At 37.2% G+C, this 11,099-nt stretch overlaps 1 protein-coding gene across 2 annotated transcripts; it reads right to left on the reverse strand.

The window, feature by feature from the left end:
• Positions 1-5,018: 5,018 nt before the first annotated feature.
• On the reverse strand, positions 5,019-7,999 carry LOC131873645 (probable E3 ubiquitin-protein ligase RHC1A). 2 transcript variants are annotated; one of them, XM_059216666.1, is made up of 3 exons: positions 7,769-7,999; positions 6,912-7,669; positions 5,019-6,025 (listed from the first exon to the last, which is right to left on the reverse strand). In XM_059216666.1, the coding sequence occupies exons 2-3, from the start codon at positions 7,617-7,619 to the stop codon at positions 5,516-5,518; spliced, it is 1,218 nt and encodes a 405-aa protein (XP_059072649.1). In that variant the 5' UTR covers positions 7,620-7,669; positions 7,769-7,999; the 3' UTR covers positions 5,019-5,515. The 2 variants fall into 2 exon arrangements, with proteins under 2 accessions (XP_059072649.1, XP_059072650.1); XM_059216667.1 differs by having other exon boundaries at positions 6,912-7,677.
• Between the last annotated feature and the right edge of the window lie 3,100 nt (positions 8,000-11,099).

Below are 11,099 nucleotides of genomic sequence, written 5' to 3' on the forward strand. Positions count from 1 at the left end.
AGTCCCACCCCTAATGCCCCATCAACTCTTATTGGAAAGTCTCAACCCCCTTGCTTTGATTACTCGACCTACTATGCTTGTAGCTTTGAATCTGCTTCAGTCTACCCATGTGGTGGTCGTTCATCATTCAGTCGTTGCCTTAATTATCCACCACTACAACACACATAGATGAGCCCTATGTGGAGGAAATCCACCTAGTTCTCCTTGCTCAAAGGAAATGGATGATTACATTTCATGGATTGTTGTATAAAGGCAAAAGAAACATCTTTCAAAATCTCTCTCAATCTCACACTATCAAGAAGGGTGTGTGATTGAGTAGAGTAGGTTTTGGCATTGTCCACATTCCTTGTTGACTTTTCTTAGTTGTTATGCTTGGCAACTTAGCTATAATTCCATCTAGTTGTGTTTCATTTTGATGGATGGTTTAACTTGTCCCATATGTCATGGTATTCCTTTCATTTTCCCAATGATTTTTTCATTGAGGGTGGTTTGAGCTCTTTCAAAACCCACTTTTTATCAATATCAAAGGCATTAAGTGGAGGTTAAATCAATTTAAGGCATGCAAGCAAGTTTTGAGCTCTCTTATTTTCATATTTTTATTTGCATGTTTGCTTTTGGTCATCTTTTTCTCATTGCAAAACCATGCCAAATTTCCTTTTTGAGTTCTTTAAATGCAAAAGCATGCATCTATTTGGATTAATAGTTGTAAGTTAATGAAGTTTAATGTGTGCATTCATTGAATGAGTAGAGTAAGTGTTACTTTTTAGGGGGAACTTGAAAACTATTCTTGGGAGGTATTGTAGTAGTTTGCTTGGCTTTGAAACAAAAGCCTACACAAATAAGAGATTTTGGAAGCTTTTCTTAGTAAGAGTTTCTTAAAAAGTTCATTTTTTTTCTGTTATATAAAAAAGGTGTGTTAGTTAATCTTCTAGATGTCTATAACTTCAATAAATATTAAATACTATTAAAAAGATTATTTCCTACCTTTTAATGCTTCATCAAAATGTGCAAAGATGGAACTAGAGCTGCAAGATCAAGTTGCCATGTCATGAACATTAGGTTGTTTTCTAATTTTCTTGATTTAATTAAATTGTCTTTGCCTTCTACAACGACTCAATAAATGGGGTTTAAGGGAGTAAATTAGTAATTTGGGTCATACCAATAAGAACAGTTCTTTGAAAATTCGTTTACGTAAGGTTTGACATTGTATTGTCTCAGACTGAACCCAAAAGATTGTATCTAGATTGCATTGGTTCTTGAGCAATACTTATATGTTAGGGGAAGAGAAAAGGTGAGAGTTATTATTATCTTGAACTCAAAGAAATAAATAAACTGTCGATAAATGTTGAAATGTGGATTAGAAATTGATTTGGCATATTGTGCTTAGCTAGATAGGATGTGTCCATAATAGTGCAACTTGCCTAGGAAAATCGATGGTCAAGGTTTTACCCTAATGGCAAGGTTGTGTGTGTTGCCGTCGATTGGGACATTTGCCTACATTCCTCCTTTTAAACACACACATCTTTGGCCATAGTGCTTTACATGTAATAAACTTGTACCAAGGTTTCGTGTGGATATGAAAGTGTGCATGTATATTTTGAATGGTTATATCTTACCTAATATGCAATTGCAATATGATTGAGATGTGATAGGAAATCTAATTGCAATTCACGTCAAGCATATTCCAGTCAACACGGTACAACATGAGTTGCTGTCATACTTACTACTGAGATATGCTGTTAATGTGATTGACCTATAATTAAAAGAATTGAAGCGTATAACCTTGACATATAATTAAAAGAATTGAACCATATTACCTTTTAAGAGTTTGGCGAAGCATTAACGTTGCATTTGTGTGACTCAATAATGTTGCAGGATGAAGAATATCACTCTTCCCCGTTGTTCATAATGAACGTTTTTCACAGTAATTTTGTGGGTGTTCAAAAACAGTAATTAACATTCTATATGCTTGCATGTTTAGTACTGTGCATGCAACTTATTTAAAAGTTCATATCGTGCATACACACTGAGTGCTTGCACCAAAGTATCAGCACGCCCTTGACATTTTGGAGGAAAGCGCAAGTGGTGAAATATGATTTGCTTTAAAATAAGAAGTTGCATAAATCATTTGGTAGGTGTAGGCCTCCAACGGTCATTTTATCGTCCTTGCCTTGATTCTTGGGTTGTACAACCTTTTTGGTTGGGCTCATCTTACTAACTTCCTCAAGGGATACAAAGGATTTTCGGAGTTCGAGGTTAATAAAATACCTTACCATGAGTAACAAGACTTGAATATTTCAATTTCCACAAATAGGTGGATCTGTATTGCAATGTAAGAGGTCTAATTGTTTTATAATAACAGGTGTAACGTATCAAATTGACCTATATAGAAATAAATTTAGTTAACGTTATAAGTTATTAAAGTTGAAATCTTATGAAAGAGCCGTAAGTGGACCAGAGGATGTTGTTATTAAGGCACTAAACTTTGTATGCAAAACTTTTGACACGATGGACACTGTAGGAAGTCAAGTTTTAAATGGGGATAAGGTTAAATTTCTTTCAAGAACATGGAATATCAATTGACACCAATAAAGTTAGAACGGAATATCAATATAAGTATTCACTCAAAAAATTACGGGACACGGTGAGAGGAAAGGGTTAAAGGAAGGGGGTGTTAAACGGGAGAGAGGGAATGGGGTTCCATTTTAAATTTCATGCAGAACTACTACCATTCTACGGGCAATTTTCTCACCAATATATTTTCCTTAGCAGACCCAACACAATTCAACACGCTAAATTACCAGCTGATTTATCATTGAACTGTTTCAATCTCAGCAAAACATATCTACACAACGCTAGATACAGGAAGTATCAAGACACATCCAGGAAGCAATGATAAAACTCAAACAGTATATACATTTATTGACAAGCGATTAGAGATCAATCCACCGAATAAACATTCCTAAAATGTTCTTTACAATTATACAGCCAAAGTTCAACAACACATTTAGACGTTTTAACATCAAATAACTTATCACCAACAATAAGTAAACTGAAAAAACTCAAAACATGCATAAAAATCATGAACAGGTTATTAAGCACAGGCCAGAAGAAAAGAAAGCTGCTTTTTTTCCAGCTATAAAAACAGATCTGATATATTTATTGTTCTTTTTTCCACATAGATAGCAGTACCCAAAGATAACTAGCAAACTCTTACAGAATGGGTATGACCCACAAGTTGGTCCATGTATGTTCTTAAAAAAACACATGATTTTGTATAAGAGAAAATGACTAAACAGCACAGCTGGGCTTCAAAAGGTGTAAGTACCAAAAGTATTCCTAAATATTCAGTGTGCCTACCATATCAGCCCAGTCCACATCTTTATAACGTGCTCTTAGGTGATGAAACTAAGCGCCCTTTCACTTCCCAAATTGTTTATTGCAACCACATGTGTTGCCTCTAGTACACAACTGATAACAAAATATTCAAAATACTAGCATGCAAGCTTACTTTGGAAACTACAAACAGTATCTACCAACGTCTATTGCAGTAGACTTAAAAAAAAATAGGGTATTCCTCCATTGTAGTTACACTGGACAGTTTTAGTTCAATTAATTGCACCCTTACATTGCCCAAAGATGGGCCAAATACGTAAGATGTATATGCAAGCTTACTTTGAAAAATACAAACAGTATCTACCAACGTCTATTGCAGTAGCCTTACTTTGAAAAATACAAACAGTATCTACCAACGTCTATTGCAGTAGCCTTACTTTGAAAAATAGGGTATTCCTCCATTGTAGTCACACTGGACAGTTTTAGTTCAATTAATTGCACCCTTACATTGCCCAAAGATGGGCCAAATACGTAAGATGTATATGCAAGCTTACTTTGACAAATACAAACAGTATCTACCAACGTCTATTGCAGTAGTCTTACTTTAAAAAAAAAGGGTATTCCTCTATTGTAGTTACACAGACAGTTTTAGTTCAATTAATTGCACCCTTACATTGCCCAAACATGGGTCAAATACGTAAGATGTATATAAGAATGCACATATGCAAATATAATTGTTTATTGCAACCACATTTGTTGCCTCTAGTACACAACTGATAACAAAATATTCAAAATACTAGCATGCAAGCTTACTTTGAAAACGACAAACAGTATCTACCAACGTCTATTGCAGTAGACTTTTAAAAAAATAGGGTATTCCTCTATTGTAGTTACACTGGACAGTTTTAGTTCAATTAATTGCACCCTTACATTGCCCAAAGATGGGCCAAATACGTAAGATGTATATGCAAGCTTACTTTGAAAACTACAAACAGTATCTACCAACGTCTATTGCAGTAGACTTACTTTAAAAAAAAAAGGGTATTCCTCTCCTGTAGTTACACTGGACAGTTTTAGTTCAATTAATTGCACCCTTACATTGCCCAAAGATGGGCCAAATACGTAAGATGTATATAAGAATGCACATATGCAAATATAATTGCAAATCCACCTATACAATTGAACCACATATTACTACACACTTTCTACAATAATGCATACAAATGTCTACAATAATGCATACAAATGTCAAACTTGAATCATAAGCCTATGACAATGTCATCGTCAAATCTCACCTAGCAGCTAAAAACAAAATAGAAAAAAAAAATAAGGCCACAGTAGCCAGTATTATTTTTATATTTTGGGTAGATACTAAACTTCTTGTCAAATCAAATTAAAAGCTTCAGGTCATTATTATATTATCAAACAAAAACATCTCAATGAACTTCTCTTTAACTAATCCACCCAACAAAAAGAAGGAATATTAATTTGCCTAATAATTGAAGAAACATAAAGAACATGCTTGTATAATAAAGCTGGAAATCAACAATGAAAACCCTCAACCAAAGGAGTGAAGTGAGAAAAAGAGCTAGTCCAGACCCTCGCTAAAAATCACTTTTGAGAATTTGCTGAATTTTAAGAAACCAATTAAACATTTCCTAAAATTTCTCGGGATACCTGCAGGAGATAATGGACGATTTTGTAATGCAACTTCTAAAAGCTGTCATACAAAGTTTAACAGTGCCCTTGTACAGAAAGGATAACACAACAGTGCAAAATCTCGACTACTTTAATAGTTTCAGAATAAGGCCCTATGATAGAAAACACAGAACGTTTATTTACATGAATAAAACTATATACTAAATCATTTTGCAGGAAGAAGGTAGAATTTCAAGATTTCAGCTGTAAAGACCCAAGAAAGGACCTCAGCAATGCAAAAAACATTAATTGAGCAAAACCAAGAGAAATCAACCAACCCGGAAGGCTCAGGTCCCCACAGCATCTTTGAGATGAGTCAAACAGATAAGAATTACAGTAGACCAATCCGGATCATCCATCCATGTATGTTTTCATAGGCGTTGATCTGCTTCTTCCTCAATGAAACCAAATAATGAAATTTTCCATGAAATATTCTTTGCAACATGTAAACATAAATGATTTGAAATAAACTTATCCACAACTATCTGAACCACCATCTGGAGGTACTATTATTGCTAGAAGAGGACTCTGAATTGGTATTGGATGATCGAAATGGCCACAGGAAAGACAGAGGATTGCTTCGCCTACCTTGAGCTTGATTCTCTGCCCTGATACCCAAATCTGAAACAAATCCTCTTCTAAATATTACAGAGGAATTTCTGGAGCTGCTGGACTCATTTGTGTTACTGCTGCTACCCCGGGGGGTGGAGAATCTGCCAACTGCAAAACCCCCACCAGGGAGGCCCCATATTGTTAGCCCCCCATTCTCTTCAGGAGTTGGGCCAATGCCATTCTCACCCTGCCCTCGGCCATATGCTTCCTCCTCTGCCGGCAGTTCGTGGCGGCAAACAGGGCAAGAATTGTGCTGTGCAAGCCATGGTAGAATGCAGTCAGCATGGTATATGTGCTTACATGGCATCTCCCTTGCTTCTCCTCCAATCTCGAACTGATCGGTGCAAACGGCACAGTGAGAGTCGATGCTGAGGTGTTTCTGAAAAAAGGTGCAGTTTCAGTCAAAATTAATTCCATCATTGAGGATTTTATTTACAATTTAATTTATAACCAATTAATGTCCAAAAATGTCCACAGGTTTCCATTTTCATTTTTACAAGCGCTGAATATATATACCAAATTGGAACTTACGTGCAAGGGTTTGACTGGGCTCCCTCAACCAGTCATCACTACCCATATGTCAGACAACTCTGAGACATCAATATCCAGAAATAACTTGCAGGAAAAGTTATGTCCGGATGTGTGCGTTTACTACCCATTGACAATAGTAGTGAAACAAATAAAACTGACAAGGCGCTGATGGCAATAATTGTGACAAGTAAATCTTATAAGATATTACTGACAAAAGCATTCTAACTCGGCCACTTTTCAAAACATCGTTACTGGAAACAAGTTTTGGTTCTACTACAAATACAAATGACATTCAAGAGGGTAGATGGGCACCTGTGCCTTACATGTCATGTCAGCAATTGAAGAATACTCCAAACCACAGAGAAGGCATAAATATCAAATATGGCAGCATGAGATAAAAATTGCAGTCCAGACAAGGGTTATAGATCAATATGGTCATACAGGGAATGATTATAACACTCCGATTAAAACTGCGAGACAGGGTGTGCTTTAAGGAAAAACAATAAACCTGTAAGCAAAGTGGCCTTAAAAGGCATAGCTGTTGAGGTGGATAAAGACTGCAGCCCAGGGAGGGTTTACAAAACATTACTTGACAGGAAACCAGATTTCTTAGGGTTCAACCGTGCAGTTTGGAGTCAAACCGGATCGACTTGAAAAAATTAAAATGATTAAACTGAGACAAGAAAAGATTTGACAATAATTTTGAGACACAAGCAAGGCTTATAAGGCTTTACCTGACTAATTTTAACAGTGGGCATGGCATCCACAGCACTGCGAGCGGCAGGAAGAGGGCCGCATCTGGTCATATCATTCTGACTACCGCTGAAACCAGCGGTGGTGACACCGGTGGTGGCCAGATGCTGAATCAGTTGATCCAGGCCGTAATCAACCATATGAGCGTGACCATGGTTGTGCCTCCGGCCAATTCCAAATCCAGATCTCCTGTGGTGGTGATGGTGATGGTGGTGGTCATCGTAGAAAACATCAACACTCCCTTCGTCATCCATGAGTCCATGAGGCATACCGCGGACAAGCACCATCGGATCCGAAGGGTGCCCATGTCTCACGCGTACAATTCTACCAGAGCCATGGCCATCCATGCCACTCATGAAAGCACTCATCGTCTCCATCATTTCCATGTGCAAATCCATCGGATTGGCCGGCATATGAGAAGCAGGAGGAGTAGGACCATGGCGGTATCGCCGCTCCCTCATCCAGCGCCGTGCTCCCCACCTCATCATCAAATGGGGAGGAGGATGGAATGGAGGAGGAAGTCCAGCACCACTAGTGCTGCTTCCACCAGCATCTTCCCCCACGCTTTCGTGCCCTAGTTCTTCCACAAAACCTGAGTTACACTGAGGGCAAAGCTTCTCCTCATCCCTGGCAGCTGTCACAGCCACTTCACATTCGCACTGATAACACCAAAACATTGAAGAGGGCATTTTCAAAACCAGACCTTGATTCGCCCTTTCTTGAGCCCTCTTTTCTGGGTCTGTGAATCTAACAGAGTATTATTCAGAAGGAAGATTATACAACGAAACAAGAGCAAACTCAGATGGGCATAAATAAGACAGAGAAGAGAAATACCCACCACAAATGAAGCAGTCAAAGGAAGAAAGGCAGGGGGAGGGGTTGCCCTCTCGTTACCAGGAAAACAGGCGGAACAAACCACAAAGCTGTCAATGGCTTAAAATAATTGCTGACAACGCTGGCGGGCAATAAGCAGAAGTTTCTTTACCGCGTGAAGATAGAAATGACAGATTTTCACCTTTGGCTTTATGTACGACGATCCCCACGCTGAATTTGGGGTCCCACCAGGCCACCAATGTATTTTTCAACCCCCCATTTTTTATGCTCTGCCGACAATTTCTTTTTTGCTCTGGTTCTAAGAGAGAGAGAAAATGTAGGTATTTATTGATAATCAACGTTTTTTTCATTTTGGCATTTTCCACACAAAATAGAATATCTTGCACGATGGGAGTCCCTTTCCCATTAGCATCTTATTGAACATTATTAACAATAACCAAGGCGGCAATGGATTTTTTTAATTTATTGTTTAGATTTCATAAGATAGGAAACTCCTCCTTTGTATGGGATGAAGTCAACTTTTTCTCAACTTAGAGTTAAATCACTACTAATTCATCACCAATTGAATGGTCCTCTCGTCTTTAGAATTGAGTTCATTAAATGCAACATCATATATTAGCATTTGCATTGAAAAAGTTCACAACATCGTCGAGTTTACATGTGGCATATAGTTTTATATACTAATATCGTTGGGCAATTTGTTTTTGAGTTTACATGTGACTTATAGTAATATGGAACTATCATGTACTCCAGGGTTGTAGCTATTCTGGCTTCAAAATGTTATGTCATGACATGATGTTCCATGATGCAAGCTCCAAAATCACATGCCCTCGCATGATACCATGAGACCCATGTTTGGGACCCACCATCGGGCTTCTGATGACGTGGAGGCATACTGCTATTTCGCGGTTGACGGAAAGCATTTGCACGCGGCTAACATTTTCTGGTAGCTCTCACAATCACAGTCACAGGCACGACTACAATTTGTTGCCACGTGTGTCCAAAAATTTGAAATGCCTCTGGTTACAAACAAAGGGCGAGAAAAATAGATGAAATGACAGTTTGAATTTTAAATTTTCTCCTGCCTAAAACATTTCAAAAATATTTCAATGAAATCCCTCAAGCTGGCCCTCCATTTTCATTATTTTCGTTTGCTGGAAAGTGGTCACCAAGATATCTATGTCATTTTTGCATAGTTACAGTAACCTACTTCCAGTCGCTGGCATTGAAAATATCATGTTCATGGCTTGTAATGAGCTCATGGCGTGCAAAAATAGATGAGTTTCAAAAGGCCAAAATTCCTTTGCATGTTATCTCGGGCTAAGATTTTGAGCAATTAAATGTGTATTTTGTATTTTATACATCCATGTCTAAATTCTTTTGAGGCTATGTTTGAAAACAAAAGAAATATCTGTGTAGTATTAAAATTTCTTATTTTAAAACCTGTCAGATAAAATTATGTGTGAAATCCATGTTTTAGGGATTAATTAAATTAACATTCTCAATATCCCTCTCAACTTCAAAGCCTAGAAAGTACATGGAAGTCTGTAATAAGGTGACAACAGGGGAGAGAGCTTTTTCCATTGGTTTTCTTCATTGTGATCAATCTTCATATAATCTCAACACAACATGGTAAGAAGAAACTTTGTTACTATTTTCTAGTTTTAGAATTCATAATTATTTGTTCTTTATAAGCTTTTGTAGCCGCTTGACAGTTACTATACATTGAATTGATACACAGATTGGGAGGAAAAATCAATGGAAACGGGTGGGTGCAAATTTGGAGACAACTAGGTGGGTCAAATCCAATATAAGGAGATACATGAGCGAAAGGAGGAGGGACTAAATTTTTGGATAGTGACAATTGAATTTTGGGTTATAAATGCTTGTGATAAATGTGATGCAAATAACATTACGATCGCTCTCAGTTTCAGTGAGGGGAAAGAAGAGCTGAAACTTTCCTCTGATGGATGGATGTAGTCCTCATAAAATCCGTGGATATGAAACAACTCATGTTGACTTTTAAAATTGTAAATAAACTTGCCTCTTGATCAGGTGAGCAGGCAAGCTATTTTGAATGCTACTACATCAATTTGGAATCTTTTGGTTGTGTAAAATTTTGTTGCAGAGTTGTTATTAGTAGTTGATAGATCAGCTAAAATTGTTTTGTTAAATCAATGAAAAATATGGAGGGGAATAAAAGAGAAAACAAGAGTATTCTTGTGACTGGTAGTGATTAGAGTTATTAGCTATAAAATATGATGGCAATCTCACTTTCCACCAGGCTTTTTTTCATTTCGTATGGACGGTAGTTTACAAAAAGATATGGAGCTTAAATGCTTTGGTGCATATTTTGTTTTGAGGTATAGTTTTCTTTATCAGTAAATGAGTATGTTGGGTGATGCATTGAAGATTAGTAAGCATGGGTTAGAACTCAAACTAAGTATGTTGATGGGTGTGAGGGATTTGTACCTAACCAAGCTTGATTATATTATTCACAACTTCTCTGATTTCTGTGAAGTTAATGAGATTATATCTACATTCTATATATGTAGTATTCCTTTCTTGACTGCTACAGCTTCTTGTTCTTCAATAAATTTCATGTTTATTGTCGTTTTGTTGTTCATCCCTTGTAATTTGATTTATCTCTGTATTTTTTATCTTCTTCATCCAATATATAGTTAGAATAACCGGTGGACAACTGAGAAGGGGGGGTGAATTAGTTGTCAACAGATTATATTAATCAAACCACTTTATAACCTTTAACCGGAGCACATAAACATTAAATATCGATAAGCAATAAAACTTAAGAATGAAACAGGGAATCAACACAATGCAACCATACCACATAACACCATGATTTGTACGTGGAAAACTCGGTAAAGGGAAAAACCACGATGGGAAGCCTACCCACAGTCAGATGATACTTTGCAGAAAATATGTGATACAATAAGGGGTCTGCACATGCAGGAAGGCACACTGCCTAGAGCATACTACTCATTACAAAGGAGTCTCACTGACTATAGAGAGGTTATAACCACCTCAATATAATTGGACAACAATCCAGAAGAATGAACTGCCAGTGATAGCATCTACCATGCTTGATTACAATCCTGGTTAAGCTCAATATCGGAGGCCTTTGACCTCTTACATAAACCCAATTCGATCACCTATGATTGACCAAATCTCCTTCGCATATGATATTTCATTCCATGACCACGATCATGATCTACAATGAAATCTTACATCAATTTATATAAACCCTAAGGCCTAAACCAATTAGGTCGGCCACCTAAAAGATATTACAATAAGATCATTACATACATCCATATTAC

This window comes from Cryptomeria japonica, chromosome 2, assembly GCF_030272615.1.
Source record: "Cryptomeria japonica chromosome 2, Sugi_1.0, whole genome shotgun sequence".
In the NCBI taxonomy this organism is placed as follows: Eukaryota; Viridiplantae; Streptophyta; class Pinopsida; order Cupressales; family Cupressaceae; genus Cryptomeria; species Cryptomeria japonica.

What these genes read in the sequence shown, in the direction of transcription:
- LOC131873645 (XM_059216666.1), bottom strand. Translation starts at nt 7,619, where the DNA reads ATGCCCTCTTCAATGTTTTGGTGTTATCAGTGCGAATGTGAAGTGGCT. An exon ending in CCACTGTTAAAATTAGTCAG is followed by an intron (nt 6,026 to 6,911) that starts GTAAAGCCTTAT and finishes ACCTTTTTTCAG; the next exon opens with AAACACCTCAGCATCGACTC.